This window comes from Clinocottus analis, unplaced genomic scaffold (assembly GCF_023055335.1).
Source record: "Clinocottus analis isolate CAN_PGR_092001 unplaced genomic scaffold, fCliAna1.0.p SCAF_13, whole genome shotgun sequence".
Lineage (NCBI taxonomy): Eukaryota > Metazoa > Chordata > Actinopteri > Perciformes > Cottidae > Clinocottus > Clinocottus analis.
The window spans coordinates 2,328,535-2,347,295 of record NW_027175854.1 but is presented as its reverse complement, the minus strand read 5'-3'; the positions used below and the strand labels follow the sequence as shown (position 1 = coordinate 2,347,295).

Sequence of the window (18,761 nt, the reverse complement as noted above, 5' to 3'; positions counted from 1 at the left end):
TTCATGTTGTAAAAGTCTTCATCTTTAGTTTCGTACCAAAAAATATGTATTTTGAGGTTAGAAAGTACTGTTTTTCAAAATGTTTGATACTATAAGATTATGTTACACTCTTAATGACACACACACCAAAATATTTTACTGTTTGAATATCAATAATAAAGATGAATTCTTTTGTGAACAAACAAAATTATTGTTGAAAGGTTAAAAATGTTACAAAAGTGATTAAAAAAAGTATTGCTGCATCTGTTAGTGTTTATACTCACCTTGTTGTGAAAGGAACAATGTTTGTATCTGACATTACATATTTTAATATCTGCTCACTGTCGTATCTAAATTAAAAACTGTAAAGTGAAGTGTTGACAACATGAATAGTCTCACCAGGACTGAAAGATGAACAGAAGTAACATTTTATTTTTCCCGAAAGAGAAAATAATACATGACATTTTGGAAACAAACCCTTCATTTGAAAACAATATGCAACAATGTCATCAACATATTGTACACAATTTAAAAAAAACAATAAAAGTGCAATTCGGCTATTTAAAAAACACACACATACACACACATCCATTCCCCTCCCTTCACTTACAGTTGTGCTATACTACAGCACCCTCTAGTGGTTTACATTTTAAAAAGGACAATTCTGCCCAAATTCAAAAGAACAAACGAAAGCAAATTCGTACACTTTGTTGAGTTCGACTACAGACCAAAGTTAACACAACTAAACTAAATAAATAAGCTCCAGACATTTTGAGTCACTCAGAAAATCCACCAGGTTCCCGCTTTCTTTCCTGAGAGAGATTGAGGGTTCGGGATTCCCTGAGGTTTAAATTTTATAAAAAAGTGCACAAGATAAAAATGCTTAAGAACAAAACACTAACTTGCGGAAACCTCAGATATGACTCTGGTGTTTCTCTCCTTCTCTGCTTCCACAACTAACCGACCGGTGGGCTCACAGCAGCGGCTCATGAAACGCCGCTTATTTAAACCTCTTTATTCCACCGAGGAATGATGGTCCTGCGATAAGTCCGTCTTTCCGAGATGTTGCGTTTGACTTTGATCACCGCCGGAAGCGCCATCTCCAGCTCCAGAGAGGGGCTGGAGTGTGACTTCTTCAGGGCGCCAATGACGTCGTCTTCCTCCCCGACAGAGTCTGCACACACCGCTGTATCAAACTCTTTCAGGTCCGCGACGCTCAACACGCTGCCGCCTGTCTTCTTCACGCTCTTCAAGGCCTCCAGACCCTGGATGTAGATCTCGTAGCGACAGATCTGCAGGGTTTCAAGAGGCTCAGGATCACTCATGGAGATTTTAACACCACACACACACACACACACACACACACACACACACACACAGAGGTTTCACACACATTTTGACCAATGGATATGACTTTTCCATGACTTTAAACCAAGTTTCCATGACCAAACATTTTGTGAAATCTCTGCGTATTCATGAAAAAGCGAGAACAATTTTTATTAAAACTAAAAATTACAATTCCAAAGCATACAGTATACCTTAAATGACACAAATGAATGAGAGACAATAGTCTGTAGACTAGATGTAGACATTCATAGATATACTAAGCGTATGCCAGTTTATATTTCGAGGGTGTTTCTTTTAAAAACAAATTCATTATTTCAAACTCACCGTAAATGAACGACATGGACATATGAATATAACACATTTCCATGACTTTTTTTTTTTTTTCAAGGACTTTTTCTGACTTGGAAATAACCATTTTAAAATTCCATGACTTTTTCAGGTTTTCCTTGACTGCATGAACCCTGACACATCGCTCACAGCGCATTCATTACCTCGTGCCTCAGGTACTCCGCTCTGACGCGATGCTCCTCCAGGTCCTTGGCTTTGGCTCTTTTCCCCTCGGGCAGGTTTTGCTGCAGGTACAATAAGTCCGCTTTGAAGGACTCCAGTGTTCCTGCATAAGACTGCAGCTGACGCTCCTGCACAGGAAGAAGAGCAGCACATCAGATAAGAGGCTTCATGCAAATCCTCGTGAAGCAAATCCCGCTGAGGGACAACCAGAAAGTGTGAACCCTGTCGTACTACAGCTGGTGAAGTATTCCAGGAGTTTACAGTCCAGGTGTGTATCACCAGAAATGTGCGTCTTATGATTCATGTCTGTACTGTCAATGCACCTTTTCTCTATTCAGTACAGTCAGATGTTGCGGATATATAGCATGCACTTACTTCATGTGGCCACAGCGGGCACTGTTCAGCAAAAACAACGTTTGAACTTCAACACTTTAACCCTTTAACAGGACGAAAGCCAGAGTTTGTAAATAGAAATCGGAAACAATGGCGATTTTAGGAAATGCACTTAAATGGCTGTGCATGGTAATTGCTTGTAAACAGCATGTGAATTTTGACTCTGGAGTTGAAGTACAACAAGTATTCTAAGTCTTACTAGACAAAGAACAAGCTAGATTCATCATGACAGTTTCAGTAAGAACTTTGAAAAAAGGTTACAGAAGAGCTGGGATTGCTGAAATCCCCCAGGTATTGAACCTGGGGTATTTCCATCTCTAACACAAAGTCATGCAAATACCGAAAAACACACTGATACACAAAATGACTTTGGGGCGAGAGTGTGTACCAGAGTTTGCGCTGACTGCGCTGAGGGGAGGATGGGTCTGCAGAATCTCCTCTGAGAGCCGACGGCGGCGGGGAACGGAGGCGAGGAGTGAAGAGCCGAGACCAGGTTGATGCGGCTGATCCATGAGTACATCTCCAATTTGGATCTGAGAGGAAGAGGAAACAGTGGCGCTGACTGTCCGACTCTTTGACACACACACGCACGCACACACATAGAAACACACTGCTGTGACTTACGAGGCCTGGAAGAGTAAAACCCTCCAGTCGGCCGTCTGCAGACGGAAGACGTGCGGCTTCTTGGTGTAGTCGGCTGCTCGCTCGGCCAGAGAGTGGTGCAAACTCACCACCTCCTCGTCAATCGGCTGCTCCCTCCTGTAATCGTCCTGACGCACATAAACACACTCAATTATCTACACTGTCAGGAGACAAATCGTTAATATTGACATGGAACGTTATTGAGGATCCCATTGGATGAGTTACTGACCTTCTGCAGGTAAAGGACCATTCCCCTCACCACTCCGTAGAAAGTCTTCCAGCCTCTCTTTCCCCACGGAGCTGCCACACAGAAACATTCAGCAGGCGTGTGAAGATTTGTAAGTATTGATATAAAAGCGCCACTTCATACCAAAGAGCAAGTGACCAGCAATGATCAGAATGCTGAGGTCATCAAGTCATGAAGAAGCTGAAGCTGCAGACTGCACTGTCATCATCTCAGAGAGGTATCTCTTTGTTTTTATCAACCACCCAATATACACGTCACCGCATGATGTGGTGTGTTCATAGTCAGTGCATTTACTTGACATAATTATATAGAATCAAGCAAAAACGAAAGATAATTTAATATTTATATAATTTAATATTTCGCTACACCACTGCCACACCTCATTGTGACTTAAAAGCTTTGGCTCCTGTCTCAAGGTTTAAGGTTTATATTTTGCCATTTGTGCCTAGACCAACAGTCCAGTCACATTGGAATTTTTTGCCTATGAAATATCCTTAATATGTATACAAAATATTCAATATTTTTACATAGTTGAAATAAGTATTTGCCTTTAAAGAGAACAGTTGGGTTGAATACTTTACTGCCCTTATTTTTTTCCCTCCACGTTGCTAAACAGCCTGCACCAAACCATCCCACATATTAATTAATATTAGTGTTGATTTTTTTAATGTCAAATTAGCTAAATTACTGCGTTTAACCCCTGACTATATAACCAAGATATTTGCTTGTGTCTCACTCACTGCGTTTGCCGTCGATGTCGGCGTGCAGCTTCCTCTTGAGGAATCCCTGCTTGACCACAGCAGCCGTTTTGTCATGAGGAATGTCCTGGAAGGGGTTCGTCTTCGAACGCAGCGGCGCATCTTCTGCTGCGTCCTCGTCCACCAACACGGAGCTCTTCAGCTCCTCCTCGTCACTTAACCATGCAAAGACAGACTCTTACTATTTGTGTACGATCATATATGTATAAACGTGAAGAATAGATGATGTTTCATGACTTACATAGCCCACTGCAGCGGCTCACTCTTTATGGAGTTGTAGAGACTCTGCAATGGAAATGGAGATGGAAAAGTTAAATCATTTCCCCCAAAATCAAATTCAAATAAATACAAATAATCAGTGGCAGTATTACCTTCAAGAGATCCTTGCTGAAGTTTTCTCCTTCATTCATCCCATCGAGGTTGGACACAAATTTAGGCAAAGACATTGATTTCCCAACATTCTGTTAAAAACACACAAAACACTTGTTGGACTAAATGCATCACGGAGATCAGCTGGTAACACGGTGTCATGTCAGAAGAGAAGATGTGACTAGTCACAAAGGTTTCCCACCTGTCCATGCAAGTCAGTGTTGAGAAGCATCAGAGCACATGTGAGTGCCAACACAGACTCTGAGGATGTAAAAAAAGAAAAAGAATTGACATATTCATCTGCCACATGTGAGCTCTCGCTGCTGTGAGTCATCGCTGAAGCTCACCTGAAGAGGTGAAGGACTCGGGGTTGCACTGATGGAAGCGGCAGGTGAAATGCTGCAGCACGCGCTCTCTCTCCTGGGTCTCTCCTATCAGGACCACCACCTTCAGAAAAGACCTGCGAGAGAGAGAGAGAGAGAGAGAGAGAGAGAGAGAGAAAGAGAGAGAGAGAGAGAAAACATTCACAAAACATTACATGGGCGTGTTTTGTGAGACCTGTCAGTGCATTAGAATCCAAGCTCCACCTCTGTAATTCTCACCTGAGGCCATGATCCAGAGTTTCCCCGGTGAAGTCAAATAGTTTCAGGTATTCTTCCCCGACAGCTCGGCTGAAGTCGTTACTGACCAGAAACAAAACAAATTCTCAGCGTTATGACCACTTCATTTCTGAAAAATGAATCGGTTTGTTATTAGTGAGAAGACTTTTATTTCTGGGTCAGAAGAGAAAACAAATAATGTATATTTAACTTAATATCCATGCAATATTTCATGCATTATTATTGGCAGCAGATAATCTGAACTGGAGATAAAGGAGGATAGAATGTATTTACATGTCACTTTACTTTGGACCTTGCCGGATAAAACGCTTTACAACTTTGCATGTCATTGACACATTCATAAAAACACTCACACACTGATGGTGGCCGAGCGGGAGCGACCTGGGTGTCAGTGTCTTGCTCAAGGACACTTCGACATGCAGACAACAAGATCGCGATCTTTGTGATAAAAAGGACGACCCGCTCTTCCCCCTAAGTCGCCCCTTATGGGTCTGGATGTTTTTATAAAAAGGTGGAATCTGATGACAGCTAAGCATGTAGAGGAACTTAAGATTTCTTTCACTGAACTCAAACTGCCATAAATGTCCAGACAATTATACAAATGTACTATAATGTGAGCGGTGACCAGGTAAAGGATTATATTTTAGTTCAATCTAAAGATTCCCGATAACCAAATGACAAGAGCAACCAGAAAGAGAGACGGTGAAAACGCTGCTTTTCAACTTCAAGTTAAGTTACAATTTAAAGTGCTAGAAAAGCTTCTACAGCTTTACTAGTCGTGGCTTTTATAACATACTCGTCCTTAACATAGAAAGAAAGGAAGATATAAAAAGAAATAATATGTGCTTACTCTTTGTCCAAGTGCTTCACCACGTCCACACGTTGGATCCCGTCCAACTTATACAGCCGCTCAGCGAGGCGGCGAGCCATCTCTCTGTTCACCGCGTCTCCATTCATATGAGGCACTGCTGTCTCAGGGGATTTGGGTCGCTCCTCATTTGCAACGGTTGTTTGCGCGGTGCCGTCCTCAGCAGCTCCCACTTCTTCACCCTGATGTGACGTCTCAGCCTGTTTGTCCACCTGGTTGAACTCGGCCTCCGCTGTCTGCCGCGTGACCTCGGGCCCGGGAGACAGATGCTCCGTTATTTCTGACTCATCTGTCTCCGGATGCACAAGCTGCCCAGAGAGCGCTGGCTGAGACAAGTCGGTCGTTCGCGGCGTCTGCTCATTCTGCTCTGACGGCTCCGTCTGTTCTTGCTGCTCCGCCACTCCGGCAGAAACTGTCAGCGTTGACTGAGTAGAGTCCTCTGGCGGGTCTGCCGATTCACGTCGGGTTGACTCCGCCGCAAGTTCCATCTCTGTTGGCGGTTTCAGACGCTGCGACTTCCGACGCTGGTCAGAGTCCTGCGACAGCTCTGCTTGGATCTCCTTTAACTCTTCGGTCATCTCAGCTTGTTCCGGCTGCAGTGAAAGATCTACGCCCTGCGGCGCCGCGTAGTCGCAATCTGGTTCTTCTAAACAACTAGTCTCCTTCGGTTCTTCTGTCAGCTCTATTATCTCTGGTGAGTTTTCGATCCTCTCTGTGTCATCTGCCGCCTGAATCGACGGTTCTTCTATGTCGTCTGCAGCCACCCACAGTTCAGGGTCCATGTGATCTACATCCTCGCACATTTCTGGCTCTGCGGTCTGACCAGTGGGATCTTCATGTAACCGTTGAAGCATCTCGGTGTCCTCTTCAGGCCCCGAGTGTTGCCTTTCCTCCAGTAGCTCTGAGTGCTGCCGATCAATCAGCTTATCTGTGTTTACAGTCGGTCCACTATCATCAGTTTGTAGTGGCTCTGCAGGAAACTCCCTAGAAGGTGCAGATGACGTATGGATTGCAGTTAAAGGTTTATTAGCACATAATACTGTGACATGATTAACATACCGAAAGCATCTACGGTTGATACATACTTCCTGTTCCCTTTTCTAAAGTTAAGTCCGGGATACTCACACATTAATCAGACAACTGACATCTTTTGCCTCTTCACTTTCTTCAGTATAGGACACGTTTATGTGCCTCTCCTCGTCTCCCTCGCCTTCTTCCTCGTCTTCAACACCGTTCACTGACGTTTGCTCTTTCTCTGAGTCTCCCTGTCCAGTCAGCAGAAGGCCGGGTTCTTCCTGTTCCTTTTCGAGCTTTAAATCAACCAAAATGTCCACTTCATCTTCTGAGACATCAATCCCTTCAAGAATGTTGATTAAGTCCACACTTTTAACAGGATGTGAGGTTACCGAGTCTCCCTCCTCTTCTTCCAAGTCGGCCCTAAGTGGGATGTCTGGATGATTTTTGAAGAAAAAGAAGAAGAAGAAGAAGGTTCACATCACAGTTTCGCAGTTCAAATCAGAACTATTTTCAAATAAAAATAAGAAGGTCACAAGGAAACAGGAATCATGATTTATGATTCATCAAACTGAGCAACTAATGAAAAAACTTTTGCTCTTCGACAACTCATTCAAGTTGTCTCCCTCCGAGTAATACGTACCGTTATTACTTTCCAACAGCTCGGGTGTTGGGTCTTCTCTTTCCTGTGTCGGCGGCTCTTGCACATCTGCAGCATCACATGGCTGGAAATTGCAACACATGCATTGATCATAAACATGACTTGTGCGAGTAAGCTTGTGATTGCCAGCGGGTTAACGAGTAAGAATCTGCACTCTGATTCTCATCTGACCAACATTACGTCCACTGTATTCCTCCCACCGCCGCTCAACCTACAGTAACCCAAACACATGTCTCCGCGGAGATGAAGCCTGAGGCGGTGAGGCTACAGACAAGTCAGCGCTCAGTGAAGAACGGGTTAATGACACAGGAAATCTGAAGGTGCACACGCACAGAAACCGCACTAAAAGAGACCAAACTTGAAACAATGGCAGAACGACAACACCTTGCTTTGTACTTTCCCTCACATACAGTACATACCTCGCAGCCGTTTCCTGTCCACTCTAGATTTGACTCGAGAAGCCGAGAATCAAACTCATCTTCTTCCCCTCTGCCCTGCCGTATGAAAAGATTAGCATTAACGCCTTGAGACTGGTGAAGTGAGGGGGAAGTGGTGCAGTCGCCTGAGCTCGGCTCATTGGTCGCGCTGCTGTCGGTCACAAATGAAGGTTTCGCTTCCGAGGGATCGGGCATGTCCCACTGCACCGTGGCGAAGGAAAGCGGAGGGCTGGTACAGTTCATGGGGCGCAGCGGCCACTCTATCTGCTCCCACTGTTCCGCCTCCTCAGGCGTCTCTCGTCCAGCCTCGAGGGTGAGACCGAGTTGATCCGTCCGAAGTGCCTGGTTCATCTGAACCTCTGCGTCGCCCCACACAATGGTCTCCTCCTCTCCATTCACGTACTGGCGGTCCATGGACGTCCATGAGTCTTGTTGAGGCTGCTGAAGGACTGTATCTGTGACATCTGGTAGAGAGGAGCACACGTTTTCCTCCTCCATTAGCATGTGTGTTGGTCGGTTCCGTTGTTGGGGTGTTTGGGGGTTTTGGGGAACGATGCTGTCGCTACAAAATGTCCTGCTCTGCCGTATGAAGAATGATCATTCTGTAGGATCCCAAAAATATTAAATCCTGAAGCGTGTTACAACCTCCAATGGCGCCATTCACACATCTGTAACAAGAGAAAATAAATAAGTGTTGATTTTGTAAGATATTTCACAGCAATTATTTCCAAAAAATGTGATAGTAGTGACATCATGTAACAACAAACTCAAGATTATTCTGATAAATAGATTTTATTTTTTTTCAAATAGACTAGTGACTTCCAGAAGGAACATCTGATTTGCTGAGACACAAAAGGGCCATTCATAAGACTCAACTATATTTGGTTGTTGAGTAATATTGATGATACTTGGGTTGACTTGTACATTTTAAACTACTGTGGACAGCATTTGAAATTACACATGAACCTCCCAGCAAAAACAAAACTGACTTCAAACCATTAACAGCCTTGACGGCACAAAAACACTCACCATTTATATGCCAACATAATCCAATCTGGAGAAGGTTTTTGTCTGCTTCTTTTAGCCAGCAAAAATATTTTTGCAAGCTTTTTCAACTGTTTTTAACTTCTTGCTGTGGCTCTGCAGGTGTGCAGTGCAACAGACTTTTAGTGAAATGTCACAAAAGCAAGTCTGCACTTCCTGACCACAGAGACAGTAAATCAGCCGAGCAAGTGAGCGAGACAGATAGAGGTGTGTGGTGCGGATTAGGAACGAGGGAGAGGGTGGGGTTACGGGGACATTTTGGGTGAGCAAACTGCCTGCGTCCTGTGTTTATCATTATATCGCCACGCAGTACGGTGAGTCTGAGCAAAGGATAAAACCACGAAAAGGTCGGAATATAAACTTCTTGTTGTCAACACAAACAAAGGCCGGCTACAGGAAAAGATGTGATGTGATTCTGAGGACTGACAGACACATCTTGGCCGCTCTCTGTCAATCTTTTTTTCATGCCTTTACTTCTCTGCCTGTCTTCATTATGCTATTCACGTCATGCTACCAACATCCGGGACAGACGTTGACCACATTTCCTGTGTGGGTGCTCACTTCTCAGTTCCTGTCAGGGTGCAACAAGCGCAACAGTATGTGAAGATTAACACAGATGATCATCTGTGAGTTTTATTAGTGAGAATCAGAGTTGAATAAACTGAATTTCAAAAAAATGTGGACCATATACACAACACTGATTGCTGCACTTTGATAAAATATTGTGTTTCACATGATAACCCAGTTAATCATCTGTGTGTGATGCTATCTTTGGCAGCACGGTGAGGACATGCTCAGATGACTGCAGAGATTTCGAGATTCCTTTACTAAATAAAAGCCACTCTTAGCCAGACGTTACTTAAAAAAATTGCAGTGTGCTCTAAGTGGAGAACACCGGGAGAAGTTGTCTACAATGCATAGGATGTGTATACAACACGTCACTAACGTGAGAAAATGATTGACAAAATATTAAAAGGAGAAGTAAAGGTCTTTTTAAAAACTTTCCGGGGATGGTGAAATAAAAAGAGGAACACTGCCACACTGGGTAAAGGGAAAGCTGAGAAAGTAATTATAAATGTGTGTTTGTATAATAATAGAATGTCTATAAAGAGGATAAACACTCTCTGTGTCATTCATTACCACCAGCGCACATGGCGCAGACATGAACATTTTCAAACCTTAAAGAGCTACAAATGAAAATCTCATTAGTAGGAATCTTTTCAACTGTGAAATATGACTTACCCCCTCCCGGGTCTTTACAGCAACATCATATGATCAGCCAGCGTGTGAGGTTTAAAATCTTGTGGGAGGGACGGACACACTGCAGCGTTATACAGAGATAATATCGCTGTCAAAGTGCTGCACCTTCACATGCACATCACCCAGCATACAAATAACCCTCAGTTGATTATGCCTGAACCTTCAACGCACAACAAACAAGCCTCACATCTGCTCTGTTTAAGCCGAGCAGCCTTTTAGTCTGTGGTGTCGCATAACGATGCAAGCAAGTCACAAGTCCAGTCTGAACCAGATCCTCCCCCTTCTTCTTCAAGCTTCCTGTCCATTTTAGATAGCTCAAGATAAGACTTCGATCTCCCTCTGCCCTGTTCCTCTCCCAGCAGGTACGGCTGTTGGAAAAAAAATAGGGAGAATTTTAGTTGCAACAAAGAGGAAGAAAAGAAAGACACATTGTGATTGGCAGATGACTCAAGCACTCAGAGACACCTGAGAGGCCTCAGTCCACGCCCACCAGCCTGAAGGCAGGCAAGCACACACAAACACACAGGCCAGGTGAGGGGAGTGGCTCAGCTTCATTCCTGCAAATGACCTCTAGGAATGATGTGGTAAAACCAGAAGGTGTTCATATTCACTATACCTTAACCCATTCAACGTGCCTCTGGTTTCTGTCTGTTTAACACAGACTTGAGTTGTTGTTGCTTTTAATCTGCCCAACAATAACAGGACTAAATAGACTGCATCTTTTTAATGACCTACTTATTTGTATGTGATTAACACATTCACATGTATTTAATTGCTGTAAACACCTCATAATGACAGCAGTTAATATATAAACTGTGACAGAGTATTCGCACAATTCGCAATCATCATCACTCACGTGATGAACGTTAGACGTCGACAAATCAATACTAGTTTATTAGAAGAAGCATATATTTGTTAGCACTCTCTAGCGTCAAGTCAACGTAAATCACACTAACAAACACATAAAGAGAAGATAACCCACGTTAATAATATTACAACGTTACATAAGTGATATCTTGAGTGAGGGTTACGTGATTAGCAGCGTCTCTTTTAGCATTCCTCTTGATGTAACCGAAGGAAACATTGTCAATAACATGATAGCGTTCGGTTGACCGTTGGTATTAAAATATTAGCATTACCTAGCTTTAGCATCTATGTGAGCATCCTTGCAGTTGTAGTGAGTTAGTTGCTAGCTAGGGTTGTAGTAGTAGTAGTAGTGGTGGTACTAGTAGTATTAGTGATGACCCAGTAGTGCTGCTATAGTTGTGCAGCTCTTCTTGGCATATAAACACCATTTATCACCGTGGTTATGTGTGTACACAGTGTCACAATGACGTTAGCTAGGACAACGGCTAATCCGACAGTTTCCCTCCACGCCACTAGGGGCGCGAGAGCTCGCGTTGGCGAAACCAGCTTCACCTCGACGTCACTGTCGTGCGACCGTCTCTGCTTTGTTTGTTCCGCACACGGCAGCGGCAGAGTCGCACACACCCACTTTTATCCCCCCATCACCAACACAGATACTTTAAACCGTGTACAAACCATCTGGCGAGGTGTCCGCAGCCGCTCGGTCCAACATGGCCCAGTGTAGTGATCTGAAGTTCTTCCTGGAGTCCTCTCTGAATGAGATCTTCAAGGCCACAGTGAGTGACATCCTGGACTCAGTGGACCGGACCCTGTCCGAGTACCAGGGCACAATTCAGAGGATCGAGTCCGAAAACGAGGGCCTGAAGCGGCTGCTGTTTGCACAGAAGAGCACTGAGTCTGCTGCAGGAGGTACGTTTGTCTCCACGCGATGAATGACAGAGAGAGAGAGTGAGTGTGTGTGTGTGTGTGTGTGTGTGTGTGTGTGTGTGTGTGTGTGTGTGTGTGTGTGTGTGTGTGTGTGTGTGTCGCGACAGCGCACCGTGTAGCTCCGTGCCATTTGTTCCAGTAGTATCTGCAGTGTGAGCAATTTCTGCGTGTGTGTGTGTGTGTGTGTGTGTGTGTGTGTGTGTGTGTGTGTGTGTGTGTGTGTGTGTGTGTGTCTAGACATCAAAACAAGGCGGCAATGCGACACTATATGAGGCAGAAAAGGCAAGCAGACGTAAACAATGCAGGCGTTCAGTACCTGCTGTGCAAATGTGTATGAAGTAAGAAATAGACCTGGGGATCCCTGTGTAATACAGCACTTAACTACACTGTAGTACATTACTGTCCCACTATACTACCCATATTAATGATGGTACCATAACTTAGGTGATTCTACAGTGAACCACAATATTTGTGTACGGGGGAAGATGTAAATATAAATTACACGTTTGTATTTACTGCATTGTTTCGAACTAAGTAGCTTCACTTATTCATAGATAGCTGAGATGCAACTGTGAACCTGATTAGAGTCTGAACTTAAGTAACAGCTCCTAAACCAATAAATGTTGACTTGCAAAAAAATAACAGTACCGCAACAGCTATTATTTTGTAATTTGGCTCCTCAATCCTCCTGTTAAAGCTGCAGTCATCAAGGTCTTAATATGTATAATGCACTGTAACATGTCATCTCTTTGGAGCATTTTAGTGTTATTTAACTCATTGTTTTGGCTTTCTCCACCTCATTTTCAGTTATTATAGACAGCAGTTTCAGAAAAAAAGCAGCTCTGTTAAGCTAAAACATGGTGGAGTGCTTAGCAGCGAAATAATCAAATAATTCCTGCAGTCTGTCATTGTCATGTCACCAAAAACTGGGAAAATAATCAATCGATGCAACTTTTCAGTTGAGTTTATTCAGGCTACTTAGTTGCTTCCACAATGTCATTCAGTTATTTTCCTCGTTTGTCGTACATCTGTCCGATAATCAACACTTTATCTGTTATGTGGTTTGTCTCCAAAACACGGGTTGTACTAGTTGGATCATTATTGTCGCTTTACCTTTTTACAGATATCTTTGAAGATGGCACAGAAAATCTTTCGACTTCAGAATGGAACAGTTGTCCCATCAGCTCCACTCAGAGCAAATTCAAGATGTCCATATGCAGCAGTGACAAGAAAAGCTTCAGGAGGAGGCAGAAAGACAAGATGAGGGAAAGTATATCCTCCTCTTCCTCCTTTTTACGACAGACTGATCAAATGGTAGAACGGCCATGTGTGATCACAGGAGATATATGTGTGTCCACCCAAGACTTTATACCTGTAAAAGCAGAGCCAGACCTGGACGAAAGCGGTGCTATTGACCTTTCCCAGCCTTCCTCCCTTCTCAATCTGACAATGAGGCCAGTCAAAAATGAGAGCACGGAGGTCAGTTTTCACAGCCATGATGCATATGCACCTCTGCCGCCACCTACAGGCCTCGAAAAAGAATCCAGAATCAGCAGCGGTGAAGTTAAACTCACCGATGTTTCTGACGCTTACATGCCGGACGGACAGTTCATCAAGACGGAGGAAGAGGAGCAGAATGGAGTGTTGCAGTACGGTAGCAATGACTCTCTGCGAGAGTTGAAGCATGCGTTGAAATGTTACCCTGAATCAGAAGCGGACCCCGAGGCAGCAAGCAGACAGGTCATGGTGCCAGAAGTAGAAGCACATGAGGAAAACGCTGCTGTTCCCGCGGATCCGTTTTTGGGGATTCGCGACAACTTTTTGCGCTGCCCCACCTGTCCCAAAACGTTTAGTCGCGCAGGCTCGCTGAACATCCACATCAAGACGCACAGCGGGGAGAAGGCCCACGGCTGCAACTACTGTGGCAAACGCTTTGGCCGGGCCGATCTTCTCAAGTCCCACAAGCGCACCCACACAGGAGAACGACCCTACTGCTGCACCCTATGCAGTAAAACATACGCCCATCCCAGTCAGCTCAGGATACACAAACGCGTCCACACCGGAGAAAAGCCGTATTCCTGCTCGCACTGTGGGAAGCGCTTCAATGAGCACAACCAGCTCAAAGTTCACCTGCGGACTCACACCGGGGAAAGGCCGTACAGCTGCCAAGAGTGCGGCAAAACCTTCAGCAATACTGGAAACCTGCGCATACACGAGAGGATCCACACCGGCGAGAAGCCATACTGCTGCGCTCAGTGTGGGAAAAGGTTCAACGGCTTGGGTGACCTCAAAACGCACTACAGGATTCACACGGGGGAGAGGCCCTACAGCTGTGAGCTGTGTAAGAAGACCTTCAGCCAGGCGGGCCACCTGACCATACACATGCGGATGCACACGGGAGAAAGGCCGTACAGCTGCAATGAGTGCGGCAAGAAGTTCACGGTGGCCAGCAGCCTTAAATTGCACCAGAGGACTCACACGGGGGAGAAGGAGTACAGCTGCTCCTTCTGCAGCAAGAGCTTCAGCAGGTCGGGTCACCTGAAGAGACACGAACTGGTCCACACCAAAGATAAGGTCTTCCTCTGCAACCAGTGTGGGAAGAGCTACACCGACCAGTCCTCCCTGAAGAAGCACCTGAAGATGCACGTAGCCATGGAGCAGAAGGCTCAGAGCGATGGAAGCACCAGCGAGGCTGAAACGAGCCGGCCTTCAGCTTTGGAGACTCTTTCGGACACTGATAGAAGTTAGAAACCCGAGAGGATGAGTGAAATAACGGCTGAGTGAGTGATTTTGCAAAAATCATCTTAAATTGAGCTCAATTTTACAGCCGACATCAGCGGGGTACTATAAGCTGTTGTGCAGTATTTTGGTGTCTAATAAGCATTGAAGCGCTTTGATCTGTTACTCAAACTGGACTTCCTGCATATCGTATCCAAACCTCCTCCCCCCACTCCACTTTCTTTAAGGCAGGCCTACTGTTGGGTGCTGGGGTTGAAACCTCCAAAAAAAGCTGTTAAGTGTAGCTTGAGTTAAGATTATTCTATTATCCTGCTGTTCCCGAGGAAAACTGTGCCGTCACACTCAAACCTGTTTGATGTTTGTGGTACAGGGCAATACACTGTTGTCTTATCTTTGCTGTGATATAGTAGATCAAACTACTTAGCCATCTTTTAGTCTTCTTTCTCATAACACTGTATACAGAGAAGGAAGACAAGACCCTTAAAGGAACTATTCTGTCGCAAAAATGTTGGTAATATATGTTATTGAAAGAAATGACGATGAATGATTGAGCCACCCTGCTGAAACAAGACACTGAAGTTCAGGTCCAGGTGTTTTTTCTGGTGTCTTGACTGTTGAACTCCCTGTTGAGAAAATGACATTTCGCCACAGGGGTCAATAATAATTAACAATATAATTGTTTTAGAATTAAAATATTAAGCTGCTTCTACACCCATGTATACACGTTGTAGTAGCCAGAGGTTTAGAAATTACTTCTCAAGGATGATTAGAAGTTATTAATATATTTCTGTATATAGCTTTAACTATAACAGTCAGCAGTCTGAGTCGTTGAGCTGACACGAATGTATTAGTGTTACTGAAATTAATGTTACTTAAAAAGTTCTGTTTTGATTGAGCCGCTTTTAATGTTAAATTAATAATTGTTCTGTAAGCCATGTTATCAAAGAACGTCGAGAGGATTTGTTTTAGTTTGTTCACTGTTCTACCAGGAAATGTGTCTCTTACCGTGAATTATCTCAAACTGACACACAATGTTCATGATGGGGCTACTGTTTGTTGTTGCGACTCGTTGATATACCCGCACAGCAAAGTATATTGAACTGAGTGTTTGCTACTAGGAGTTTATTGTGACTTACGTTTGTGTGATCTGTGACTAAATTAAAGAGGAACGGTAGCCAAATGACTTCTGTATGACTTATTTATGCTTTGTGTATTTTTTATTTGAAATCAAAGGCAGCGTGCAAGAAAAGCATTTTTGTATGTTGTCCCTTAAGTACAAATACATTCATTTTTACACATTTAATGCAACCAGGAAAGCCAATCCTACAGAGAATATAGTGATGTGACACACACAAATGGACACTTCCTGCTGAGGAAACTTTATGGCTTTCATAAGTTACAGGACTGTTGCTTTTAGATCGGGGTTGTTATTTAACTAGAACAATAGTCATGCTTCAACAGACGGTGAAGGTTATTTTACTCACAGCATCATGAAACATGTAAGACTAGTCAACTGAAGGTGAAAGTGATTTACTCAATACAATGGAGATGGATGGATGTGATTTCATACGCTGTACTCAAAACATTAATCACTCTCTTTAAGTGATTATGGTTTGTTTATGTGTCGAATTTGAATATTTTAAATATAACAAAATTCAATTGACCTTTGTTGTGTTGAGGTGGGAAGATTTTGGTATCTCTTAGGGCTGAAAAACATTTTCATTATTGATAAATGTGTAGATTTTTTTTTCAAATTCATCAAATAATTGAAAAAAATGATAAAAAGAGAAGTGGGAAATGCTGTCATTTACAACTTTTTCGCAGTCCCATAAAACAAAAGAAAAGAATATCATCTCATTTCAAAAGCTAGAACTTGCAATCTTTTTTTATTACATGCTTAAAAAATATATATTCATGAATAAAATGTTTAAAGATACATTTTCTATTGATCAAACAATAGATTGTTCAACTGATTGTTTCAGCTCTTGTATCTCTAAACCTGGAGAAGCACAACCCATCTATCTGCATGGCTATCCAGAGGAACGGAGGAGTCTTTTGTCTGTCTTTCTTTTCAGCTACCACTTTACAGTTAAATTTAGAGAGATACTCTTGAGAAATCTATAATTCTAAACTATCCCATTAAGAAATATTTTCCTTAAAAGAGGCAAGAACTTACATTTTTTTAGCCTTCCTTGAGCGGCCCATTGGAAACTACTGCAACAATACATATTTTTAATAACGACTCAAACAAGAACAGGATATTCGTATATTAAAAACAACAACATGTATCCCTAGCGGAGTTGTGTCATGCAGCTCATGCAGCAGTTGAGCTTTTCCTTGGACAGATAGAGCATCGGCTGAATGCTGCTGCTGAAGTCCATCAAGCCGAATGTGACGTAGTGGATGTAGCATTGAAACACGTCGGGGGAGAAGTAGTGCTGGAAGGGGAACAGTGCGACGGGGGGGAAGTAGTTGAACACTATGATAGCCTGGATGATGAGGACCATCTTGAAGGCTCTCTTCTTCACAGGATGCATCTCGTCTCTGCCGGGCCCAGACTGCCTCAGCGCCCAGAGGATGGCAATGTTGCAGAACACCATGAAGGCGAACGCTGCCAGGATCATCGCCGTGAAGACCTTGTCGAAGTTGGCGATGTTGCCCACACATTTAGCCGCAGCGTAGGCCAGAGTGATCAGCCAGACTACGATGGCCAGGACTGCTCTGTGGTGGCGGTCCTTGAGCCTGGTGAAGGTGATGGGGTGGACCACGGCCATGTAGCGGTCCAGGCAGATGCAGGAGAGGAAGAGAGGCGAGGAGTCTTTGATGCCGTAAAAGAAGCGCAGGACATACCAGGTGCTGCTGGTGGTGAGGAAGACTATGTTGGCCAGCTCAAGCGGAGGGGTGAGGCAGAAGAGTACGTCTAGAGTCGCCAGGTGAGAGATGAAGATATCTGAGGTGGAGGAGTCCCCCTTGTTCTTGTGGATGAGCCACAGCACCATGAGGTTAGCCGGGATGCCCAGAAACATGTTGATGAACTGCAGGCCCAGGTACCAGATGATAGCAGCGGGCTTGTCTTTGCAATGCTCGTACACGGTCCACTCACCAGCAGTGGAGTTGGGGGGTCTGTGAGAGACGACAAGCAGCGAGGAGTTGCTGTATAAAACCTCCATCAGAGGACATAGCCAGAGGAATGAAGAGCTGTCAGAGGAACAGAGAACTTGTCAGTCTAATCTTAGAGTATGACTTTCAAGAAAATATAGTTCCCCAAAATTCTCTCTGTACGTCGCTCATTGAGCAAAACTGTGATGTTATCTTAGTCTAAAGTAAAAGAAAAGTGAAGTCTGAGGCACGGCCATTTACAAAAAGTAATAAAGAATAATGCATATTTTATTCCAGCATATTTTCTGAGAGAGAAAAAGTTGCTTTCAATCATGTAGTTCTTGAACTTGAAAAACAAAGCAACACACATAAAGTGGTCTCATGCATAATGTAAAATTTAAATTCAAATTCAATGCACTTTTTGTATAACAGAAGCCTCTTACCTTGATCAGGCACTTATCGTCTAGTCTAATGAACTGATCTTCCCTCAACTGTCTGTGTCACGGTCTCACTGACTCCTCAACCCATTTCATTTCCATGCGCTCATGCACAGCCAATGAAATGGCAGCATGTCGAGTGTGGCTTAATGAAGAGGCTCGCTCAACTGTTTGCATGTCTTCCTCCATGTTTCCACCATGTCAACAGGCGGCTCATTCCCCTATCTCTGTATCTAAGGGGGAAATGCAAATGTGCCACCGGACTACAAACAAAGATGCTTGTGTCTTGCAGAACATGTAACACATCGAATGAAGTCTGCAGATAATTACCACAATAAAAGACACAGCTATGAGGATGATGAACTATCCCAAGGCACAAGATGCACAGTTGCAGTATTTGAATTCAGAGATCAGGAGCTGAAAACTCACCCGTGCAGCACCTTCCTAAAGGGACTGATTGGGTCCCCACTTAGTCCTTGTGACTCCTGTCTATGTTTGTCCCAGTGTAAGCAAATACAGAGCCCCTACCTCAAACTATGGAAA

At 43.8% G+C, this 18,761-nt stretch overlaps 3 protein-coding genes across 11 annotated transcripts; 1 reads left to right on the top strand and 2 right to left on the bottom strand.

Moving 5' to 3' along the window:
* Positions 1–384: 384 nt before the first annotated feature.
* LOC137784326 (PH and SEC7 domain-containing protein 4) lies at positions 385–11,824 on the bottom strand. Of its 9 annotated transcripts, none has more exons than XM_068574911.1 (18): positions 11,289–11,509; positions 10,132–10,517; positions 7,828–8,513; positions 7,391–7,472; positions 7,140–7,183; positions 6,859–7,043; positions 5,716–6,717; positions 4,848–4,928; positions 4,593–4,705; positions 4,448–4,506; positions 4,248–4,337; positions 4,118–4,161; positions 3,859–4,031; positions 3,101–3,171; positions 2,854–2,999; positions 2,618–2,762; positions 1,818–1,964; positions 385–1,271 (listed from the first exon to the last, which is right to left on the bottom strand). In XM_068574911.1, exons 3-18 carry the CDS (start codon positions 8,347–8,349, stop codon positions 984–986), a joined length of 3,192 nt encoding a protein of 1,063 aa, XP_068431012.1. In that variant the 5' UTR covers positions 8,350–8,513; positions 10,132–10,517; positions 11,289–11,509; the 3' UTR covers positions 385–983. The 9 variants fall into 9 exon arrangements, with proteins under 9 accessions (XP_068431012.1, XP_068431005.1, XP_068431010.1 ...); XM_068574904.1 differs by having other exon boundaries at positions 6,859–7,183; positions 10,132–10,210; positions 10,337–10,517; XM_068574909.1 differs by having other exon boundaries at positions 6,859–7,183; positions 10,132–10,189; positions 10,337–10,517.
* On the top strand, positions 11,591–15,844 carry LOC137784327 (zinc finger protein 436). The gene is made up of 2 exons (XM_068574912.1): positions 11,591–11,925; positions 13,067–15,844. Exons 1-2 carry the CDS (start codon positions 11,727–11,729, stop codon positions 14,689–14,691), a joined length of 1,824 nt encoding a protein of 607 aa, XP_068431013.1. The 5' UTR covers positions 11,591–11,726; the 3' UTR covers positions 14,692–15,844.
* A 1,129-nt stretch (positions 15,845–16,973) lies between these two features.
* hcar2 (hydroxycarboxylic acid receptor 2-) lies at positions 16,974–17,852 on the bottom strand. Its single transcript, XM_068574913.1, has one exon. The coding sequence runs from the start codon at positions 17,850–17,852 to the stop codon at positions 16,974–16,976; it is 879 nt and encodes a 292-aa protein (XP_068431014.1).
* Positions 17,853–18,761: the final 909 nt, after the last annotated feature.